Source organism: Dromiciops gliroides, chromosome 5 (genome assembly GCF_019393635.1).
Source record: "Dromiciops gliroides isolate mDroGli1 chromosome 5, mDroGli1.pri, whole genome shotgun sequence".
In the NCBI taxonomy this organism is placed as follows: Eukaryota; Metazoa; Chordata; class Mammalia; order Microbiotheria; family Microbiotheriidae; genus Dromiciops; species Dromiciops gliroides.
In genome coordinates this window covers 14,722,481-14,746,678 of record NC_057865.1, presented here as the reverse complement: position 1 = coordinate 14,746,678, position 24,198 = coordinate 14,722,481, and the positions used below count along the sequence as shown (strand labels likewise).

The window sequence follows — 24,198 nt, the reverse complement described above, 5'->3', positions numbered from 1 at the left end:
CAGTAACACATGATAAATGTGAATAATAGAAATGTAAAACCAGGTTTTACTGAAGGTCCCGAAGCAGGGTGATGCCAGTAGGTAAAATTAGGGAGGACTGGGTCAGCTCGGTGGCGCAGTGGATAGAGCACCGACCCTGGATTCAGGAAGACCTGAGTTCAAATCCAGCCTAAGACACTTAACAATTACTAGCTGTGTGACCCTGGGCAAGTCACTTAATCCCAATTGCCTCACCAAAAAAAAATAAATTAGGGAGGACTGTGTGGCCTTCGTCCCCTTTATAAGACCATCCACTCCGATTTAGAGGATGTCCTCATCAGTGCATCTGCCCGTGTCCACTCTCTCCAGGGTCACTCGTTCTCTCCTCACATTCAGCCCGTCACTCAGTGGCTTCAGATTTATTAGGCATTCTTCTACTGAACTCTTGCCCCTGTCTTTCTTTCATCAGTCCCATCTATGCTCAGGCCAAGGCTTTGTGAAGACAACAACAATGAAAGTTGTCTCAGGTGGTCATTGAGGGCTTTCCCCGAGTCCAAAACAAGCCGAATTTTGAATGAGCTGCATTCTGGTGGTTTCTATAATCATCCTTTAAAACAGTGCTAAAAACAACAGAGCCAATAGTGTGGGTTTAACTTCTGGGGTCCTAAAAACAATTCCAGAGAGATTGCCCCCAAAGAAAGCCCTCTTTTCAGAAATGAGTTGGTCTTTGCAAAGGTGGGGGCCTGTGGGCGTGGAGCATGTGTAATTTTGGTGATTTTTGCTGAACTACTTTTTGTTGACTTCTGTTTTATTTTTCGTTGCTTATAAGGGATGGCTCTCTTGGTTGGGGAGAAGGGAGAAAGGAAAAATTGAAGGGGGGAAAGAAAGGAGGGAAGACAAAACTAAGATCACCTTTTACAAGTACAAATATTTTATTTTTTTCCCTGAAAAAAACCAATTAGGTCCAACCAAACATATTCCACATTTCACCCAGTTGTAGGCTAAGTCATTTCTTCACATACACAATACCAGCCTACAGGGCAGCTGCAGAAGGACTCAGCAACCTCTGCATATGAAGAGCACCTGAAATTTTCCATTTTTGTTTTAATAAAATATTTTAACAGTTGGTACAACACGACAGCATATTTCAAAGATGAACTTCATTCAATACAGTTGAACAGACAGACACTGTGCCACACGTAGCTGAGGAACTGAGAACAAGGTAAAATGCTGTGCCAGAGAGGGCACTGTGACGACAGGTGGACCTATTTCCACAGAGGACAAGTTAAGCCGAGCTTTACTTGGCTTGACGTGCAAGGTCCCGAGTGAGAATCCACACAGGCTCTCTCAGATGATCCCCAAGGTGGCTGTCACCAGCGTGACACCCTTCCTTCCACTTGCTGAGATTCCTCCAGGGGAGGGCAATGAGGCTTGTGACAGTGAATCTCGCCTGCTCTCCTTAGAACTGTCCCATCAAAACTCACTGTGGGCCCCTGGGGACATCGCTGTCTGAACCTCATCCCCAGCTGCTGATGCTCCCAGAGCTCCGGGGAGATGGAAATTAACTCCCTCTTAGCAAACCAATGCTACCTCCTGGCAAAGTCATGAGACCTCTCTGGGCCGGTACTTTACATCCTCTGATTCTATGAAAAAGAGCTGAAAACTGTCCTTGAAAAACTTCTGCTTTTTCATAATAAATGTATTCTCAAAAAGTTCTAAGTTCAACTCATAGAATTATTTTCTAAGACAATGAAGTCCAACGCAAATAGAAATGGGACCACTAAGCCATATACAAGGAGGGATCACTGCAGGGCACAGATGAGCCTAGAAAACCATATATTCACATGATTTTGTTAAATATTCCTCAATTACATTTTAATCCAGTTCAGGCAGTGTATTTGACACCCCTGCTCTAAATGATCTGCAAGCCTGCTACTTAAAAGAAGCATCTTATAAAGTCAATGAGGACACCTTAATGTAGCTCATGCATCAATCCAGATTGTCACATTAAGTTTCCTGAAAGTGGGGTCCACCTGTAAGAAGCAACCTTTCCCTGACTTTCCATTTCACCAGAATTCCTCCCCAACATCCCGAAACACCCAGGAGAGCCCCCAAATCTCCCACTGAAGTTCCCTGACTAGATTCATTTTTCTCCCTTTAATTCAGTACAAGAAAAAAAAATAATAACCCAGAATAAAGAGATGATGCACCAGTGCTCCTAGTACAAACTGTTCAGGGGGTTCAACTTGAAAAGAGAAACGATGCAAATATTCACATATCTGGGAACCATGATTTCATTTAAATTACTTATTTTTAATTTCCTGCTATTAAAATATTTATTTTTTCCTTAGAATGTGGATAAGAAACATATTTGAGTATGAGATGATGTCCACTTTGCTGTTGATAATTTAATTGTTCCAATGTTTAGAGCACATATATTCTGGACAGTAGTTGCTACTTTTTTCAAGGTTATACTTTTGCAAATCAAATGTTTCAATATACAGTCATCTCTCTTTAGATATTCTGGCAAATAGTGCAAATAAAGACATTCTTTGGGTCACGGTTTTAAAACATTCTCAACATCATATCCTATCCTCTACTGACAATTTGGTAACAAAATAGAATACTGTAAATATACACATTTCCCAACAGCATTAGTTTAACATTTAAGAGTGATGTCTGTTGAAAAGATGAAAAAATGATTCAACTACAATATTTTCACTTGTCCAAAAGACATATTCCTACTTAAATAAATATAGAAATTAGGTCCTCTGTCATTTCAATGGTTTTCTCTTCGCCTCAAACATGAAAGCTTTGTTTTCCACCCACCTGCTTATCACACCAACTATGGTGCCATGATAAAATACCAGCAAAGGCAGAAACTTGCCTTAAAGTAACACATCAACCATCTCTCTAAATTATATACAGAAAGGAAGGTTCCACAGATCCCACACGCTCCTTGGAAAACACCGTGTCGACCATCTATAGCCAGTGATGGCTTCTGCCTGAGTCAGAGACTGCACAGCATTCCTGGGAGGGGAGATGAGCCACGATGCATGCCGTGGCACGAGGGACTCTCAGGCCGCTATCTGATGTGGCCCGACACATTGATCCTCTTACTGGGGGTCCCTGGCAGCAGATTCCCACTGGTACCGTTGGTGATGTTGGCAGCTGCGTCGCTGACCCCAATGTAGTCCACCCTGCTCTCCAGTTTTACCAGGCGCTGTAAAATGTCGTCCAAGAGGACAGCGATAGTTCTTTTCAAATCAGCTGGGAATGGAAAAGACAGACAATGTGAGAAAAGGGAAAAAGTGACTAAATGATTTCATCTGAATGTCCTTGTGGATCTGGGAGGGAATCGGTGGGAGTCCGTGCAATCTTTAAGGCAAACCTTAATGCATTCACATACTCCACAGACAGTTCTGAAGCAGCTGTGTGCAGAACCTGCACTGGGGAGAAGGCCTGTGACCTTGGGCAAGTCACCAACCTACAGGAGCCTCAGCTTCCCTCATCTGTAAAATGCAGGGGCTGGACTGGATGGCTTCAGAGGTGCCTTTCAGCTCGAGATCCAGGATCTTATGTCACTACAACATCCTTGCCCTAGTGGTTAACTACGTTTAAGCTCACTTCATTTTGCATTTGGGTGTCAGGCACACAAGTCTTGCCTTCTTGACCAGGCAAGCTGGTTATGGGGAGTCTTTCCAGGCAAGACACAGGAACAGATCAAATGCAGGGGCAAGCAGGCGAGTGTGAATAAGATTCAAGCTCGTTTGGACCCGGGACAGGGATGTTAAGCTCCTTCAGCTGATTTAGGGGAGGCCAGGACCTGGGGAGTAGTCTAGTTCCCACCAAGGATTTTCTAGGGGGGGGAGGAGTTGTTAGGAAGTGGAGTCGAGGTCTTAGAATTTCAAAGATCCCACCCTATTATAACGGATTCTAATCACTACATCCTGAGCTAGGAGAGGCCATGGTCCTCTTTGCATGCTGCTTCTGGGTCCACATGCGACGGTGAAGCCCCCTGGTCAGGCCTGACTCAAAGGTTCTGATCTCCAGGGTTAGGACCCAGGATTAAGCTGTTCGGAAATATCACCACGACCACCATCAGTCACCAGCGTCATGGTGCCCATCACGATTACCTTCTTTCCCCAGGTTTTGTCTGTCAGCTGCCCCCTCTAGCCTGGGACTGGCCAGAATCTTTACTGAGAACATTAGCTAAGCAGCCTCTCTGTACCTGCACAGCTGAAGTTTCCCCAAAGGAAGGCTTGAAGGCTTCTTCTCTTCACAAAGGTTGTTTTACTCCTCTGAACTGTGTCACAGGATGCCCTTTCCCCTTTATACCTGGCATCATTTTCCTCTTTAGAGGAAAGGGGAAAGGTCAGAATAGGGACCTGGGAGAAAGAGGCAACAACTTTGTCTCCACTGTCACCAGTCTCTCTCTTACGGGAACTGGAAAAAGGAAAAGGTCAAGAAACTTCTGACTCCGGAAGACCCCAAAGGACAAACCAAAGAAGGATTCTGACACCAAGCTGACGCTAGGCCTGAGTTAGAAAAGAACATTCTAATTAGGGTCTGGACATAAGAGTCAGGGGTAAGAAGAAGCTATTAAAAGAAAACTGAACAATTAGTGAAAAAGAAAGCCCTATTTGTATCTTGGACTGTTTGACTTAACAGTGCTCCAAAGTGCAATTAGCTTGGAATTAACTGTTTTAATAAAGCTGTTTCTACATGTATAATGAGCTTGGGCAGAGAGCCACCTCTTCTGTCTCCAGGACAAACATTGTTCCTACCAAAGACTGTGTGTATCTCCTCCATCTATCACAACAGGAGCTAAAAGCACACCAGGGAAGATCACTCCTAGGGCCTGAGCCCTTGGGTACAAGAAGAGAATGGTCCATCAGTTCCATTTCAATGGAGAACAACCTAGCCTGGAGGACGGAAAACTGTCAGGAGGCAGGGTTGGTTTTCAATGTGGCCCACGGATCTAAGTCGCTCCAGATCAGGCTGGGGCATCTGGCTTGCCTCAGAATCACTGGGCCTTCATCCATCCTCAGTCTATAAGACACTAGCGTGTGTATGAAGCACCAGCTGGGGGTAGAGCCCTTGGCTGGGCAGTGAAAAGATGAAGAACAAGGGAGGAAAAAAAGATTGCATGAGAAAGAAAGGCCCTAGGGCCAGGGGTAGGGTGTTGGAAGAAGAGGCAGGCGAAGGAATTAGCCAACTGATCACGACTGGGTGTCACTCTTCTTGTACCGTGAGCATGAGAGCTTCTTTGGCACAGGCAGAGTGAGGGAGACACCTCAGTCTTCTCCATAGTCTTCTACTCTGTTTGGGGGTGGTCAGAAAATTGAGGAGAGAGAGCAAGTTCTCAACTACTGCTGTGTAGAGGGAGATCAAGAATCAATAAAGCAGTGGAGGGGACTCGGCTGAGGGAATTCTGCATCTAGATTAGTAACAGGCAAAGTTGGAGTCAATGGATGGGAAACAACAGAACACACCGGATTAGCAGCTTGACTCCATCGAGAGTAGGTACACTATAGAAGACTGCTTTTTGTCTTGGGGAGGGGGAAGGGAAGGTGAAAATTTTGGAATTCAAAATCTTATAAAAACAAATGTTGAGGAGCAGCTAGGTGGTGCAGTAGATAGAGCACCGGCCCTGGAGTCAGGAGTACCTGAGTTCAAATCCGGCCTCAGACACTTAACACTTACTAGCTGTGTGACCTTGGGCAAGTCACTTAACCCCAATTGCCTCACTTTTAAAAAAATGTTGAAAACTTAAAAAAAAAAAAGATTAGAAACACAAAATATATAAGCAAACAAATACAGTGCCCATCTCAGGGCCTCAGTTTCCTCACTGGCAAAATAAAGTGATTGGACTCAAAGGCCCGTGAGGTCCCTACTGGCTTTAGATCTAGGATCCCTCAGCAGCAGGACCATGGAGTGGGAAAGACTTGAATGAAGCCCTAGCCTAGAAATGGATGGATGGATGGATGGATGGGTGGGTGGATGGGTAGATGGGTGGGTGGATGGATGGATGGGTGGATGGGTAGGTGGGTGGATGGATGGATGGATGGATGGATGGGTAGATGGGTGGATGGGTGGATGGATGGGTGGATGGATGGATGGGTGGATGGATGGATGGATGGATGGATGGGTGGATGGATGGATGGGTGGATGGATGGATGGGTGGATGGATGGATGGGTGGGTGGATGGATGGGTGGATGGATGGATGGGTGGGTGGATGGGTGGATGGATGGGTGGATGGATGGGTGGATGGATGGGTGGATGGATGGGTGGATGGATGGGTGGATGGATGGATGGATGGGTGGATGGATGGATGGATGGGTGGATGGATGGATGGATGGGTGGATGGGTGGATGGATGGGTGGGTGGATGGATGGATGGATGGATGGATGGATGGATGGATGGATGGATGGATGGATGGATGGATGGATGGATGGATGGATGGGTGGATGGGTGGATGGATGGGTGGATGGGTGGGTGGATGGATGGGTGGGTGGGTGGATGGATGGATGGATGGGTAGGTGGGTGGATAGATGGGTGGATGGATGGATGGATGGGTGGATGGGTGGATGGGTGGATGGGTGGATGGATGGATGGATGGATGGATGGGTGGGTGGGTGGGTGGATGGGTGGATGGATGGATGGATGGATGGATGGATGGATGGATGGATGGATGGATGGATGGATGGATGGGTGGATGGATGGGTGGATGGGTGGGTGGATGGATGGGTGGGTGGATGGATGGGTGGGTGGATGGGCAGATGGATGGATGGGTGGATGGAGCAGAAAACTTATCTGAGAACCAGCCCCACTGAGCTCCTGATGATGAGGATTGGGCTTTGCATCAGGAGGGAGTTCCCTCACCCAAGAAATCACTGATTCTTGAAATGCTAAAGTGATTTTAGAATCAAGTTAGATCTGTCTCCATAGGAGATAGAAATCTATCTTTGTTCACTAAGAAAAATAGACATATACCCTAACAATAATACCATTAGATATTTAGGAAACATAAAATTAGCAACTAACATCTTGGTTTTAAATTATGACATTTTTTCAATCTTCACATCTTAAAAAATTCTGTTTTATAGGAAGATTTCATTTGAAACACAACCAACTCAATTATGTACACAAATACAGTATTTTAGAAATACTAAAAGTCTTAATAATTTTGAGCCCACTTCCTTAGAATTTGTGATTAATTCAGATTTGGGTTCGGGTAAAAATTTACCTTCTTATTATCTATGAAAATATAATTTGCTAAATAAATTATGTAAATCAGACCACAGAGGGATTTCTCAGTCTCATTAAAATTTTTTTAAGGTTTCTATAGAAGCAACCTATTTGTGGGTAACATGCTCCTTACAAAATAATCTTTGGCAATCACTAAGGAGGGTAGAACTCAAGAAAGACCACAACGATCAAAAGATATGGCTCTGTATCCTGTTTCCACCAGGCACCTCCTTGCCATCCTCCCAGCCACGAAACCTCCAGATCCCCAGATCTCCTGACACCATGACCCGTCCTGAGTGTCGGGTCAGAACCAGGGCACACACTCACATGGCCAAACTCTGCTTCACAACCATCTAGCCATCCACTCTGATGCCAGGGTGGGTACTACTCCTAACACACACACACACGCACACACACGCACACACACATACACATACGCACAGGCACCAATTTCCACCTCTTATATAGAGAACAATAATGAAATCAGTCCCTAAGAGGCATGTTCACTGGCTTCCCCGCGGTTCTAAGTCACCACCCCAGGGCCTCTCCCTGGACAGTGCTCCTCCTTAAGGATCTCCCTGTCTTAGAAAAAAGCACCTTGAGGTCAGGGACTGTCTTGCTTTTCATTTCCAGACCCACACACTTGGCACGCAGAAGCACTGGGTATGCGCAGAAACGTCAGTGAAAAGAATGGAGCATGGAAGCCACGCCCCAGTCTAATGGCCAAAGTCAGGCCAAAAGCCGGGAGGACCCGGCCCCCTCTTCTTTTCAGGTTAGGGCCCCTGGGGAAAGACGCTGCCCAAGACTGAGTGAGCGTGTTTAGTTCATTTCACACTGAACTAATTGCTTTAATTATTTTTTGATTCTTCATCTCAGGGAAAGGCTTGAGGAGTAGAGGTAAGAGGAGGGCTATTTATAAATGAAAGCGGTGTAAAAACGAAAGCTAGAACTAAATATAAAATTCTGTAAATGCCTGTTTACGTACATTCAATATTTTGGTTGAAAAGGACAGGCTTGGGGGCAGCTAGGTGGCGCAGTAGATAGAGCACCGGCCCTGGATTCAGGAGGACCTGAGTTCAAATCCGACCTCAGACACTTAACACTTGCTAACTGTGTGACCCTGGGCAAGTCACTTAACCCCAACTGCCACACACACACACACACACACACACACACACACACACACATATTTTAAAAAAGAAAAGAAAAGAAAAGAAAAGGACAGGCTTCCTGTCGGCATGGACGTTTAAGTTAAGTAAAAGAGAATAGTGAACCCTACCAGCAAATGGAACTTGATCACCTAATCTGTTTAATTATAGTTTTTTAAAAAGAAAGATTTAAAGTGAATAAACGAGAGGCCCCTTAATCCCATAGCTAATCATGAGCTGACCAAAAATAGTAATCCCATAATCCATTATTGCCAATTACTACTTAGGTATCAGATCAGTAAACAACAGGATTAAGTGTCATGGGCCAAAGAAAATAGAATTCACACAACTGTAAATAGGATTTCAAAATATGTTGCTATAAAATGCCTATTTTTTGCCAATAATGATATTGTGACATGACTAAACTACATCTTAAGAGTTACAGGGAAGAAACCACTAGAGACAACATGATTATCAGTATGTGAAATACTGACATTAACATCTAAGCCTAGGCTAGATTCCCTTAGCCTCCCAGCATGCAACATCATTTTATCATACAACGGCAAACATAATTAGGAAGGCAATTGTTTGGTTATTTTAAAATACTCTCCTTTCCACAGTTAAATATAACGTATTTTAGTTTTCTGCTCTTCCATACATACATCCAGACCTTCTCCCTTCTGTTTATTAGTGCAGCCAATGGAGCATTCTCTACAAAGGGAACAGATCCCAAATGAGGATAAGCTGTGTTCTCCCTAATGTAGCTCTCAAGGTGCCCCAACAAGAACACAGTGTGCACCAAGAGAAGACGACTCAGCCCAGGCTGCATTTTGCCAAGTGGCTACAACACGCTACTTTCCAAAAGGAAGCCCAGCAATCTCTCTTGGGCTGATTTGAATCCTCAGATAGACTTTCCTTAAGCTGCTCACTCTGAATGCAGTCTAATTTTAATTTTCTCTGCTCTGTCTACCAGATGCCTAAGCTTGTTTTCCCCAACTGTGGAGGAAGGTGCCCCCTCTGCTAGCTGTTCCCCAAACCCTTGGCAGCATCACAGTTACTGGACTATTACCCAACAACCTCTATTTTCTACAACTTCTGCAACTTTTCAAAGTCTGTCTAAAGTTTTTTTCAAAAGAAAATTTCAATGGACTGTATTTTCAAAATATTTCAGTGAACTTCTTTTTATTTTACTTGCAATACTGTAAGAAAAAGATTTATTAAAAAACTATATTCAGGGGGCAGCTAGATGGTGCAGTGGATAGAGCACTGGCCTTGGAGTCAGGAGTACCTGAGTTCAAATCCAGCCTGGAAATTCTTGCCCATTGATTAGTAAGTACAGAAACATAGCAACACTTTAGGGAGCGTATCCTCCACAGGGGGTCAATCCACAGTTCCCAGATGAACAGAATTGGGGGTAAATAAAGGAGGAAGCGATGAGGAAAGCTCTACTTAGTAAATCTAATTTCCTTCTAAATTCTGCAGGCAGGGGCAGCTAGGTGGCACAGTAGAGAAATCACTGGCCTCAGATACCTGAGTTCAAATTCAGCCTCAGACACTTCACACTTAACTAGCTGTGTGACCCTGGGAAAGTCACATAACCCTCATTGCCCTGCAAAAACAAAAACAAAAAAAACCCCTAAATTCTACAGGCTAGTTTAAGCCAAGCAAGATGTCTACTTGGGAGGCATTTTCATTTAAATGCCTGGAGGAGTCTGGCTTCCTCTGGTGAAATTCAAGGGTTCTCAAGTTCAAACACAACTCTTTGACTAATTGTCAGTAAGATCTATGCAGAAGCTCTTAGCTGATAAGGAAACCAGTTCTTTGAGGGGGTAAGTCATACATTTAAAATTATTTTTATTTGGGAAGACATAAGATCTTTTCTCACCATTTCCTCTTTCCTTCCTGGTTTTCTCTACTTTTCTTTGCTCATTTTTTTTTCTAATGAGAAAGCTGAAGAAGAAGGCATTCACCACTGCAGAAAGGGCACAGATGGTGGGAAGGACAAGAGAAAGAGGTGATTGGTATGAGTTTGGGCTTATCAAACAATCAAGAAGTATTTATGAAGGACCTACTAGGTGCCAGGCTTAGGCACTAGGCATACAAGTACAGAGAACAAAAACAGCTCCCAATAAAGAGCTTACACTCTAATAGATCTGAGGGGGGCAGCTAGGTGGAACAGTGAATAAAGCACCAGCCCTGGATTCAGGAGGACCTGAGTTCAAATCCAGCCTCCGATATTTGACACTTACTAGCTGTGTGACCCTGGGCAAGTCACTTAACCCCCATTGCCCCACAAAAAAGGGGGGTATGCATTCTAATAGATCTGAAAGGTGTGCATGCACCAACCTCAGGTTGGGATCAAGAGACTGTTCATACACACAGCCAGACCATGGTAGTATCTGGACGGGAAAAGAGGGAGCATCTCCCCTGGAGCTTCCCAGCAAGTGTGCAAATGTGTCAGCAACTGAAAGAATTTGGGGACACTGCTGAGGACACCACTATCCTTGTAGCCAAAGCATGAGGCCCAGACCTGGGCAACCACAGCCTAAAAGACAGCACAGCACATAGGTCGGCGAGTGCACGGCTCGATTTAAGTCACAGCTGCCATCTTACCGTATCCTGCCAGCGACGCCCCGTTCTCACCATTCACGCTCTTATTCTCCTCGGCCAACGCTTTCACGTATCTTTTGCTCAAGTCCAGTATCTGCTCCCGCAGCTCCACACTGCTCGGATGTCTTGGATGTTGGAACGTGTAGTGCAGTAACATCAGTCCCCAGATGAAGCCAAACACCAGCAACAACAAACTCAGTTTCTGAGACATGTTTTTTCTTGAGAGTGTCAGGAACATTCCGAACGCAGGGCGCAGGTGGAGCTGGATGTGAACGTCGGGAACCAAAGCCCCAAAATAACGGGAAAAAAGACTGGGGGGACCCTTTTAATCTCCTGGATGGTTCATCTTGGACAGCTCCGAGTCAAGGCACAGTCCCTAGGTGAAATTCGGGGGGGAAAAGAGAAGTTAGTTCCTCTTCTGGTTCTAGAACAGAGCAGAAGAATGAGAAGAGGGGGCGGCTAGGCGGCGCAGTGGATAGAGCACTGCCCCTGGAGTCAGGAGGACCTGAGTTCAAATCCGGCCTCAGACACTTAACACTTACTAGCTGTGTGACCCTGGGCAAGTCACTTAACCCCAATTGCCTCACTAAAAAAGAAGGAGGAGGAGGAGGAGGAGGAGGAGGAGGAGGAGGAGGAAGAGGAGGAGGAGGAGGAGGAAGAAGAGGAGGAGGAGGAGGAGGAGGAGGAGGAGGAAGAGGAAGAGGAGGAGGAGGAGGAGGAGGAAGAGGAAGAGGAAGAGGAGGAGGAGGAGGAGGAGGAGGAGGAAGAGGAGGAGGAGGAAGAGGAGGAGGAGGAGGAGGAGGAGAGCTATAATAGGCATAAACTCCTGTGTAATGTCTCCATTGGACAGGCTCTGTGAAGATGGAGGCTACTTATTCCCCTGATCTCTCTACCAAGTCTCTCCCTGTTCCACTAAGAAACAGTTTCAGGGCAGTGCCCTCAACATACCTCTCTGAGCGGCTTGAACCAAGTCCATGGTCAGCATTAGCACCAACAATACCATGGCAGTCAAAGTGACACATTCACTTTGGTAACTGGGAGTTTGCCATGGTCCTCGTGGGTAGTGCTGCTGGTTCCACACCACAGATTTGGATACAATTTCAAAGCTATCTTTCCTACAAAGTGGGAGAAAGGTTAAAGTGGGCAGGGAAACAGGTCTGTGGGTAGTTGGCACACCCAAAGCCTCTAGACATTGGAATAAAGACAGAATCTGAATTCAGGGCAACAGTAAAACTAACAAGGTCAGAAGCAGGCGAGCCTGGATGGAAACAAGCCAGAACCCATCATGAGATGAGGAAGCTTAACTGTCTGGAGGAGATTTTCACAAGACATAGGGAATTTCAAAATGTCATTGGGAGACATGTTACTAATTAATGAGAGCAGCTCCCTAGAGGCCACCGGAACAAACATTTCTTCAATGCATCCTAGTTACAAGCACCTAGGAGTACAAAGGCAAAGAGAGACACAACCCTGTGGGAGGGGAGGGGAGTGTGCAAAGGAGGGAGGGCATGAAGGGATACAAACTACACACATCAGGCAGATGCCTCAAATGTAACTCTACAAATGTACAAACGGACTGTTCCCTCATGCCTGGTTCTCTCCCCGCTCCGCATCTCTGCCTCTGCTTAAGATCCACCTTCTGCAAAAAGGCCTTCCTAGTGATCCTCAGTCTCAGTGCCTTCCCTCTGAGACTGCTCCAATTTGTCTTGTATATATTTTGTTCATTGGCATGGTCTCCCCCATTAACCTCTGGGCTCTGAGAGCAGAGGCTGGCTTTTTGTTTTAGGGGGATATATATATCCCCCTAAATATACATATATTCACTTTCCTTGTATCCTGTAGGCAATTAATAAAAGCTTGTTGACTGACCAGATATTGTGGGATCTGAGGAAAATGGGATCAAGAGATAAAGAGAACCCACAATGGGAAGGAAAGATTTCAAAGAGGAGGGAGCCAGTAACAACTCATGGGCCCCGAGGACCACCTGGGGTGGGAGAGTGGGGATCTCTGGAAGGTCAGCCTCAGCCTCCCTTCTGGGAGACAATTCTTCAGTAGAAATTGACAAGGAACCATGTGGAACCAGGCATTCTCTGAGCCCCTGATGCAGAGAAAGGCGTCCCGGCAGCATCCCCCACCTCACTCTGGCCACGCAGAGCCTGGATGGGTACACCATCCATGAAGAGTCTGCATTTGGGGAGATGAATGCAGACTGCTGCGTGTTGGGGACTGAAGGTCCCAAGACAAGGAAGTTGCCAAATCTCCGGAGCTGCCATTGGGAACCACCTTGATTGCACCCTATAAATGGATGAGGCTTTAACTGGCGAGCATCCCTATCTTTACAAGCACTGATATGGGCTTGCAGGAGGAATTAGTGATGATGGCCCAGGTGGTGCTGGGCAGGGAATTCCCACATGATATGGGTGGGGCAACAAGCCAGAAGGATAATATGCCCCCGAGTGTGCCCAGCCCCTCCCTCGAGTCAGGAGAGCGCCTCTGCAGTACAGTGAGGGCCAGCCAACACAGAGAAGAGAGAGGAGGATGCCGGTGTGTCTCCAGGACCGTGCAGGAGAAGGGGATGCTTTCTGATCCCAAACAAATGGGCCTGGGTGAAAAATATTCTGGGGATGGAGAAAGGGGAGAGCCTGAGAGCCTGGTGGGCACACCTCCGGAGGCCGGCTCTACCCAGACTCGGCCGCCCCATGAGCTCGTGGTGATCAGAAAAGGAGCATGGGGTAACTACCCCAGCTATCAAGTCAAAACTATGTTCCTTTGTAAATTAGCTGCAGGCCAAGTTACAACATCAGTCTCTCCTGATCCTAGATCTGAGGATCAGAGCCTTTCAGAGTGAGCCGAGAAAAGTTTACCTTTGGACCTTCAGGCTGACGCTGGAATAGAGCAGTAACAACAACCCTGGAGGAAGTGGTGTCAGAGAGCAGGAAAAACCCACTGGATTTGGAGACAAGAGGACTGGGTTCCAATCATGCCATTTACCATCTGCATGACCTCGTCTCCTCCAGTTAAATGAGATGATCTTTCCAGTCCATTCCTGCTCTTCCACTCGTTCTACAGCAAAGGCAAGGGCAGTGACTGACCACCCCAGAGCAAAGCCCATGGCTCCCCTGTTGGGCACAGCTCAAGGAAGCAGCACTATCCAATTCTGGAACCACTACACTCAGTAAGCACCTACTGTGTGCCAGGCACCATGCTAAGTAAGTGCTGGACATATAGACACAAACAGAAAGTGAGTCAGTGCCTGTCCTCAAGGGGCTTACATTATAATGGGAGGAGATAACCCAGAGAAAGGAGCTGAGGTGGGGTCCAGGGGGAAGAGGCTTTCACTGCTGGGCATAGTGGAAAAGACTGGAGAGGCAGGAGTAAAACCCAGAGGAAATGTAATATAAAAATGACCCAAGAGAAAATAAAATGGGCTGGATGGCCTTTAAGGTCACTTCTTGCTCTAAATGTATGATCCTAGGATCTCTCCCAATACCAATCTCTAGCAGGTTCTTAACCTGGGATCTGGGAACTTGTTTTTCTTTCTTTCTTTCTTTCTTTCTTTTTTTTTTTTTTTGGTGAGGCAATTGGGGTTAAGTGACTTGCCCAGGGTCACACAGCTGGTAAGTATCAAGTGTCTGAGGTCATATTTGAACTCAGGTCCTCCTGACCCCAGGGCCAGTGCTCTATCTACTACGTGGGAACTTGTTTTTAAAATACTTTGATCGCCGTTAAGTCAAGACTTGATTTCCTTTGCAATCCTATGTATTTTATTTTATGCATTTAAAACCATTCTTTTTTTAATGTACCAGTTTTATTACAAAGATTCTTTCAAAAACAAAAATAATCTCAAAATGGAAACCACACCATAGATTCCAACCCAGACCACTCTCACACAAACAGTTGACATTGGTGGGTCCTTAGCCAGGGAGAAAAAAGGGGACTATTTGATACCAGTGAAAGGGGAACCAAGAGCCCTTAGCCTAGAGTCTGCTGAGGTATGGGAAGCACAAGGTGCCCCTAGCTAACAAGAGGAGAAACAGCAAGAAGGCACATCCCTGCCACATGCCCTTGGACCAAGGGAACCAGGCATATCATCTGTGAGCAGGTTCTAACTTCACCTCAGGACAGGGAAGGTGTAAAACCATTCCTTTTAAAAGCTGTCCAAAGGACACCCAGAAAGGTGAAGAATCCCCTGGTCTCCAGGGAGGGCGAGTCAGGAGAGTTAGAAGCACAGCCAGGAGGGGAATAGAACAAGGTGTCCTGGCCAAGGCCCTAGAGAGAGCGAACACAGAGATAGACTTTTTAGGCTAAAACCTTTGAAATCCGCCCCTTCTTTTTTGCTAAAGTACCCTGGGAGAGCATCTGTCGGTGCCTTGGAATGTCATCACAGCCGGGTCCCTTCCCTTCTTACCTTCTGGGTACCACTGGCTGAGCTGGAACAGCCCTCACCCCACCCTTCCTCTTCGCTGGCCCTTTTATGCCACCACAGGGCTGCCAGAGGACAAGTCTCCTGGAGCATTCCCAGTCCCCCCACCCTAAACACAGGCTAAATGCAAAGGGCCCAGAGAAGTCACAGTGAGTGTGGGAGTTGGTGGTTCTGGGACGGTATATATTTAATCACTTCAGGTCTTTCTTCTCCACCCTGACCTTTTTATCCAGAATAAAAAGGGAGAGCGGGGGGCAGGGGAGAAAGAAGAGGGATCAAATTAAACACTGTTTGCATTTGTAGTGCTTTTATTTTTACAATAAACCACAGGGCTGATACATAATTAAGATCTCCTCCCAATGCCAACAAAATGAACTTTAGTAAGCATTATTCCAACCTTCAGCTTACTCCTCCTTTGCCTCAACCTGAAATCAGGCCTTTCCCCTACAGTGGACAAAGTTCAGGCCTCTCTGCTTCACTCACTCACTCACTGGCTCTCAAATCTTTGGCCTCCTTGTCTTATTTACAACTCCCCAGCGTGCCTAGTTAACCTTCCACCTAAGAAAGTGGATTCCCCAACCCCTTGAGGCCTCTGGCCTCACACAGTGGGGATGGAGGTTGGCCTCTTGGACCTTGGCACACACTTCTCTCTGTGCCCTCTGGGAGAAAATACAAAATCCTCAGCCTGCTTTTTAAAGCCTTCCACCCTTGGCTGCCCACCTCCCTTCCCAGTCTTATTTCATTTTTAAAACTGTCCCTCCAACTCTCAGCCATGAGGGGCTGAGGGGACGAGCGGGTGAGGGGCTCTCTGTGTAAACAACATCCCATCTCCAGCCTCTCTGCCTTTGACTTGTGGTACCCCACAGCTGGGAGGGATGCATTTCACTTCCACCTCTTACATTTCCTCCCCCCTCATTTCCTCCAAAGTTCAGCTCCAGCACCCCTTCTACATGAAGTCCTTCCCACTGTTCCCAGGGGCCCGGTTCCTTACCCCAAAATGTCCTTCTATCTAGTTTCTTCCTACCAAATGTTCAGTAGGAATCCTTGAAGGACTGTCTGTATCCCCCACAGTGCAGGTGGTTAACAAATGCCTGATAACCGGTTTTACAATACCAAGGGTCAGCCCTCAGCTCCTACCCCCACTCTGAGAGCTTTAGCAATCCATCCCCACTATGTAAGTAACTCCTGCATTGTCCACTGGCCTTTCCCCCTTAAGCATCAAAGCTCTGCCTCTACCTACCTTTCCTGCCTTATTTCTTCCTCCTTCTCCTCCTCTCCAAATACTCTACATTCCAGCTGCCTCCATCCCACCCTCCCCCCTTCACCTCCCAGACCTTCGAGTAACAAATACTGTGTCACAATCATTAGCTCCTTTAAACCTGGGGGCACAGAATGGCCCCCAAGGTCCACCAGGTTTTCTTCTATCCCATCCAGGGAGTTTATTTTTGATGAAAGTGCTGAGTTCAGTCACAATCACCCTGGGCCCCTCCGAGTTAGGAAAATTTCCTAACACTCAGGCAGAGTTTGGGCTCTCTGCTGAACCTCACACTTTCTCTCTAGCTAACCCCGGCTTCTCTGTGACGGAGGCAAAATTCAATATGCTGGAATCATCTGGGCAACAAAGCAGCAGATTATACTGAAGTACCCACTGATAATCAGGCATTGGGAAAGAAGCTGGGGGAAAGGCCAACATCCCTTTGGCCTTCCCCAGCCGGGACCCTCCTCTCCCCAGGGGAGCCCATCCAATCGTCTCCCTTGACCGCCACAGCTCAGGCCTCTTTTGGCTCCACGGTGGTGTCAGGGGCTCAAAACCTCTTCTGACTGCCGAATTTCTAGGAAACCCATTTTCCCTACCTGTAAGGAAGGCCGAACAAAACTCCTACTACTGAGCTCCCAAGGCAAACTTCTGGGATTCTGAGCTTGACATCCTGTCTGGTGATCCCCTGTTTAGAGCTGCAGGGGACCTAGGCCATCACAAGTCGAACCCTCTCATCTGATGGATGAGCAAGTTCTCCAAGGAAGGATGGAAGGTGCAGAGGCCTCACACCCACTTCCTCAGCCTCTCTTCACAGACTTCTGTCCACAACACCGCAGGGTCCTGTGCCCACTGTCCCTGCCATTGACCAGAATGTCATCTCCTCAGCTCTTGTGCTTGCCTGCTCCATGCAATGAGCACTGACTACTTCACCATCCTGTACCTCCTGTGGTCCCCAGTCCACACCATATTACTCTCTGTATTGTTCATCGGTGTCTCCTGGGACGGTCCCCCATCTAGACTCTAAGCTCTTTGAAGACAAAAAGCCATTTCATTCTGCTTTCTATGTTCTGGCAGGGTCTGCAGAGAGGAAGCAGCAGGGAACATGAGTGATTTCTTTTTGAACACTCCAAATCCCTCTGTGACTTACCAAGAGATGAAAATGTGTCAGAAAATCCGAAGTTTAAAGAAAAAAAATGAGAACTTAGTGAGAACCAGATGGCTGACTGGACCCTGAAGAGCATCATCACAGGTGTCATCCGTCTGTCTGACAGAAGACGGACTAGACTTGTTCTCCTGGATCCTAGAAGGCAGAACTAGAACCAATGGAGGAACATTCAAAGAAACAGATGGAAGGTCTGGCTAAATGCCCCAAATCCAAGTGGTCCAAAAATAGAATGAGCTGCCTGGGAGGCTGGGGGAGTGGGATCAGAGATGAGGACAGGGAAGAAGGAATGTTTGCCCCAGAGCACTTCAGAGAGGCTTGTTAAGCACCTGGAAGAATGTGAGTAGAGATTCGTGCTCAGATACAAGCCAGGCTTCTGAACTCCCTCCATTCAGAGCTTCTGATTCATTGGGAGTTGGGGGAAAGAAAAAGGAGGAAAACAATCCAGAACAATCATCAGAGGTCTCAAAACCGACAGCTTGGAGCATTTCCTTTAATGGGACCATAAGAGGGTAGCACACTCTGGAGCCCTGAGGAAGACTGGGGGCTATGCCATGGCAGACACTACAGGCTGCATCTTTTCCACAGGGGCTGGGGATGACAGAAGGATGAACCAGACCACTTTACGAAGCAGCTGGGGGGAAGGGGGAAGGGCAGCCAGGGCAGTCGCCACCCATTCTCACTCAGAAGAACATAATGAAAGACTGAACACGGTCCATCTGCCAACCAATGCTGAAAACACAGCTGAAAATCCAGTCCTTGCTGACTGTAACAATCGCCAGGGCTCTCTTTGTAAAACAGGGGGCCTGTGGTCACCCAATGAAGTGTCTGAAGCTAAGACTGGGGGTGGGGAGGTAGAGCTTTAGCTCTTGTCTAAAACTCCCCTTAAAAAGGGTTTGGAACTCACCAAGCCTGGAGCGGAAAGAATGGAGTTGTTTGTCTATCTACCCAAAGTATGGATGGGCAACTGCCAAGACATTTACACAGGGTATTGACAGAACCGTGGTAAATCAAATGATGACAAAACTCTGAGGCTTCGTTTGCAGGAATTATTATCTGAATACAGGCACAGATCCACTGTTCTTACACCTTGGGCCATGAAATATTATCAAAAGCTGGTTGGGGGCAGGTAGGTGAAGCAGTAGATAAAGTACCAGCCCTGGATTCAGGAGCACCTGAGTTCAAATCCGACCTCAGACACTCAGCCCTTACTAGCTGTGTGACCCTGGGCAAGTCACTCAACCCTCATTGCTCCACCCAAAAAAAAAAAAAAAAAAAAGCTGGTAAACAGAATTGACCATCACCTCTATGTTTAAGACAGTTGGGGGGGGAGGGTGGAGTCAAGACAGCAGAGGAAAGACATTAAATGCACAGAGCTCCTGACACAATTACCCCCCCAAAACAGCAATAAAACAACCCCTGGAGCAGAAAAACACACACACACACAAAGAGAGGCAGAGATTATTTTCCAGCCAAAGAGAGATTAAAGGGGGCTGTGCTAGGCTGCAGAGTCCAACCCCAAGATCACACTGACACCGACCGCAGGCACTATGTGCCAAAGAAACTTACCCCCAAGCCTCCGAATCAGCTGCAGCACCAATGTCTTCTGGAACTAAGCTTATGGTCAGGTGAGAGGGCTGAACAGCTGGGGGGGAGGGGAATACAGGGGTGTCTACAGGACCTAACGAGGAATTTGGCTATCCCACCCCAGCAGGGAACCAGGAAGAAATCTTGAATGGCAGGAGGCCCAGGCTTGTGGAAGCTAAGAACCACAGCACACAAAGTTCTGCTGACTGGTTGGTTTGAGGTTATCTTAGGACCAGAGACCAGGCCAGGGGAGAGAAAAATCTGCCCTCCCTCAAACCAAAACACCTGCGACCCTCTGAAGCTTGGGACAGTGTAGCTTGGAAGTAGGGCCCCACTGTAAGAGGGAGTTAAAAGTCAAGTAAAAGACGGCAAGATGAGCAAGCAAAGAAAGTTGTGAATTATTGAAAGTTTCTTTAACGAAAAGGAAGATCAAGATGCACCCTCAGAAGAGGATAGCAACCTCAGGGCCCCTACATCCAAAGCTTCCAAGAAAAATATGAATTGGTCTCAGGCCATGGAAGCTCTCAAAAGGGACTTTGAAGAGAAAGTAGGAGAGATAGAAGGAAGATTTAGAGAAGTGGAGGAAAGAATGGAAAGAGAAATGAGAGCGATGCAGGAGAGTCATGAGAAAAAAATCAACAGCTTGAAAAGCCAAATGGAAAAGGAGATACAAAATCTCTCTGAAGAAAATAATTGCCTAAGAATTAAGACTGAACAAATGGGAGCTAGTGACTTTATGAGAAACCAGACACAGTAAAGCAAATCCAAATGAATAAAAATAAATAGAGGGCAATATGAACTATCTCCTTGGAAAAACAGTTGACCTGGAAAATAGATCCAGGAGAGATAATTTAAAACAGTTGTGGGTCACTTATGTAGACATTATGCCAATTAAAAAATGTCCTGCTAACAGGAGCCACTAAGCAAAGACCAAATCAACAGATTGTGGCCAGTCCCTAGAAAAACTTTCAAGTAGAATTCCAGGCTTTCCTTGGTGCCTTTTTCTGACTCCTGGAACTGCCCAGACCCTAATTCCTGGGGCCAAGGGTCCTCTTACTTCCCTCCTTCAGAAAAACCTCTCAGGAAAACCTCTATAACTTAAAACACACAAAAGCCCATTCTAATCCTTCCCTGCAGGTATTTGTATTCTCATCCTTATCTCTAGTGGGAGAAAGAAGGGGCTTGCTTTCCACTAGGCATTTCAGACCTAGTATCTCCTTCACAGGAAAGCTAAGGGGGAGAGTGTGGGAATTACTGGTCCAGCCTTCACAGTCTGAAGACTACCTGTCCTACCTAAAGGTAGGGCCACTAATCATGACTTCATTGGACCCAGCAACACCAAACCCACAGATTTCCCACTTCAGACTGGAATGGTATAAAGACTAGAGAATTAAGTTGTGAAAGGATCCTGTCCACAGTGACAAAAAGAAGAGTTTCGAAATATTGATCAGGTAAACAGTCATGCAAGTACTAGGGAGTTAAAACTCAGGAAAGTGTCCCCCATTAGGTTTGGCCATGAAAGATTTCTGGAGCCATCCAGATAAAAAGAGCTCATAGTAAGTGAGGGTTGAAGACTGGACATAAACACTAATTCTCACACACTGTCAAAAGAATCTATGAATTAAGTTTAACAACTGATGTTGGCTAAACAGTACTTCTACAGAATATTAATGCAAGTTTAAAAGTAGGATGGAATTTGTTTGCTAAGTCTAAAATATATAATGGGTCAAAATATTTTCACATTATTCTAATTTTTAAAAGAACCTATCTCTAACATACTGTACATGAGAAATATTACCACAGATGGATACTGTAGAGAAGGGTTTTTGCCACCCACTTTAAAGTGATTTAAGTACACATTCAAATAAGTATGGACCCAACCAAATCTTTTTCCTTCCTCAAAAAAGTCTCTCTTAAAACCTACCCATTGATGATTTCAGAAGAACCTGAGAAGATATATGAACTGATGCAAAATGAAGTGAGCAGAACCAGGAGAACATTATACATGATAACAGCAACATTGTAAGGATGATAAAAACTCGGGTATTTAAGACAATGATCCAAAACAATTCCAAAGGGCTCATCATGAAAAATGTTCTCCACTTCCAAAGAGAACCAGACCGATGTGCTGGGCAGCTGATGGGCTCATCGAGCTGATTGAAGCAGATTTTCTTTCATTTTCTTTATTTTTCTTGGGTTTTTTGGTTTGTTGGGTAATTGGTTTGGTTTGGTTTAGGGTTTTTTTGCAACATGCCTAATACAGAAATGTTTTGCATGACATTCTATGTACAATGGGAATCACATTGCTTGCCCTCTCAATAAGTGGGAAAAGAACTGGAAAGGGAGAGAATTTGCAACTCAATTTTTTTTTTAAATGGACGTTAAAAATAAACACTTAAAAAAAAAAACAAAGGAAGAAACCCCACACCCATTGCCACTAATGTAGCCCCTCCACATTCTTGTGTGCCATGTGCTGCTTTCTTTCTGATTAAACATTCTGAAAAGAATATCTTCAGGGCTAAGATGGTCTCAATACTAAGTGCCCATAAAACACAACAGAATGGCTATTTTAATTAAAAGTCAATTATATTGAGGGTCCTATAAGGCATAACGGGAAAAAAGCCCATCGTCACCAAATGAAAATGGACATTTCTGCTTTGTACAGAGAGGATTCTATTTATTTAGCTCTTCCTCGGCACAAAAAACCAAAACCAAACAAACCAAAACCAATCAAAAACCCCCTTCTCTTGAAAACACAAAATCTAAAAGATGAGGGAGAACATTAGGCAATGAGAAGATACGGGGAGGGCTCTCTCACAAAAGTAAGCCTGGATGGAGCTGCAGACACCTTCAATGTACTTGAGATGCAAGGACCAAAGTGCCTGCAGGACAAGCTGGAATCCCTTCAAGGACGGCTAAAAACAGAAAGCTGATCCGTAAAGAAGCAAGATCATCAGTTTCTCCAAAGTGCGATCTGCCCTCTCAATGTAACTGGCTCGAAAAGGCAGGCCTGCAGAAGAGGCTGCTTTGCATAAAAGCCATCTTACCTTAGGTCTAAGGTAGAAAGGGAGTGGGCGAAATGGGCACAGGATTGGGGTGGAGGCTGTGACCAGGGAAACAGGGAATTCTGGGATGCTTGGAACAACTGGAGGTCAGAAACGCGGAGACTGATTCTTGTCTTGGTTGAATGACACAAAGGTTCAACGTAAAACATCCGGGAGGCATTCCCAACACTGGGGATAACCAACTAGCCTCGGCCAGGGAGAGTAGAGTTTTCTGGGTTTAGGGAGAATGTGGGGCGAAGGCCACCCACTGGGCTTGGAGGCAGAAGACCCTGGTTCAAGCTACGGGTTGGCCATTATTAGCCCTTAGGCAAGCTGCCCCATTCCTGGAGCCCCACTGAACTCCTTCATCTGAAAAATGACGGAGCTGGTCTCTGAAGTCCCTTCCAGGACGCATTCTAGAACACTCGCTAAAGGAAGAGGGCTTTTAAAAAGACAATCCGACTTGTTCTTCCCAAAGGCAGAGCACGGGAGACTGGCCAGGAGAAGAGCCACTGGGCTTTAGACTCTGAGGCCGTGGGTTCAAAGGAGCTCTGCCAATTCCTCCCTGTTTGGCCGGAGATCACTTCCGGACCCCCTGGCCAGCCTCTAAAACCTCTCTGCTCTTCCCTACTTGAATGCTCAGATCCTGGGACCTTTGCCACCATCCCCCTCCCCTCCATCGCTCCCAATCACTATAAGGACACCCCATGAGGGTCCCAGCGATAACACTGGTAAAGCCCTTGGGGCTTGAAAGCAAAACGCTGGTTGTGTTAGGACAATTATTGTCGTCGTTGTTGTGGTCAGAAAACAACCTGTGGCTTAATTATTCTCTATCAAGAGACGAGGGCTGTAGTGCATACACTACTAGACATGGAGCCTCAAAGATCTGGGTTCAAATTCACCTCCGCCACTTACCGGGGGACCCTCGCAGGGGACCCTCGCTTAGACTTAGGTCGGGAGGGGGGGCGCCCCTCGACCCCAGCGGACCATCACCCCTACCTGCCCAGGGCAGTGGAGACAGGAGCCGGATCCCGTCCTCACTACTCCGCGCCCGGGATAGAGCCGCTTGCACGCCCACTTTACACAAGGGAAAGTGGGGGTCCAGCCGGGGCGGGTGGGTGAGTAAGTGACCCCAGGGGCAGGGCTGGGCCCTCCAGGCCTCGGGGGGCGGCCCGGGCACAGGCGGGAGGGCGAGGTCAAGGTCGAGCACAGCCCTGCCCCTCCCCCTCCCCCGCCCGCCGGCTCCCCGGGCAAGTGCGGGCTGCGATCAGCACCGCTGGAGGGACTACTCCAGGGCGGAGCGCCAGACCCGGAGGAGGGGAATGGGGGCGGGGGCGGGGCTGGTCCCGGGTCTGAGATGGGCTGCTGCCTGCGCCCGGGACTCCGGAATCTGGATCCCGGGGGGCGCGGAGGGAGGCCCGCCCGGGCCCGGCGGGGCAGGGTGAAGCACAGTGCAGCGGGGGCCGCCGCCGCCGGGATTACCTCGTCCGTCCGTCCGTCCAGGCCGGAGCCAAGGCGAGGGCGCCCTCGGCGGCACGGGCACGGGCACCGGCGCGGAGGCGGGAGGTTCTTCTCGGACTCCGAGGCGCTGCGCTCAGGCCGCCCCCTCGCAGCCAGGCTTCCGCTCCGCCTCCCGCGCTGCACTGTGGGAAGTGTAGTTCGGCCGGGAAGAAGAAATGCCGCGACTCCTGGGAGGAGTCTCGGGAATTCCCTCCCGCGGACACGCCCCCACCCC

At 47.1% G+C, this 24,198-nt stretch overlaps 1 protein-coding gene across 1 annotated transcript; it reads right to left on the bottom strand.

Moving 5' to 3' along the window:
- Positions 1-887: 887 nt before the first annotated feature.
- CCDC126 (coiled-coil domain containing 126) lies at positions 888-24,095 on the bottom strand. The gene is made up of 3 exons (XM_043968544.1): positions 23,946-24,095; positions 10,993-11,365; positions 888-3,249 (listed from the first exon to the last, which is right to left on the bottom strand). Exons 2-3 carry the CDS (start codon positions 11,225-11,227, stop codon positions 3,065-3,067), a joined length of 420 nt encoding a protein of 139 aa, XP_043824479.1. The 5' UTR covers positions 11,228-11,365; positions 23,946-24,095; the 3' UTR covers positions 888-3,064.
- Positions 24,096-24,198: the final 103 nt, after the last annotated feature.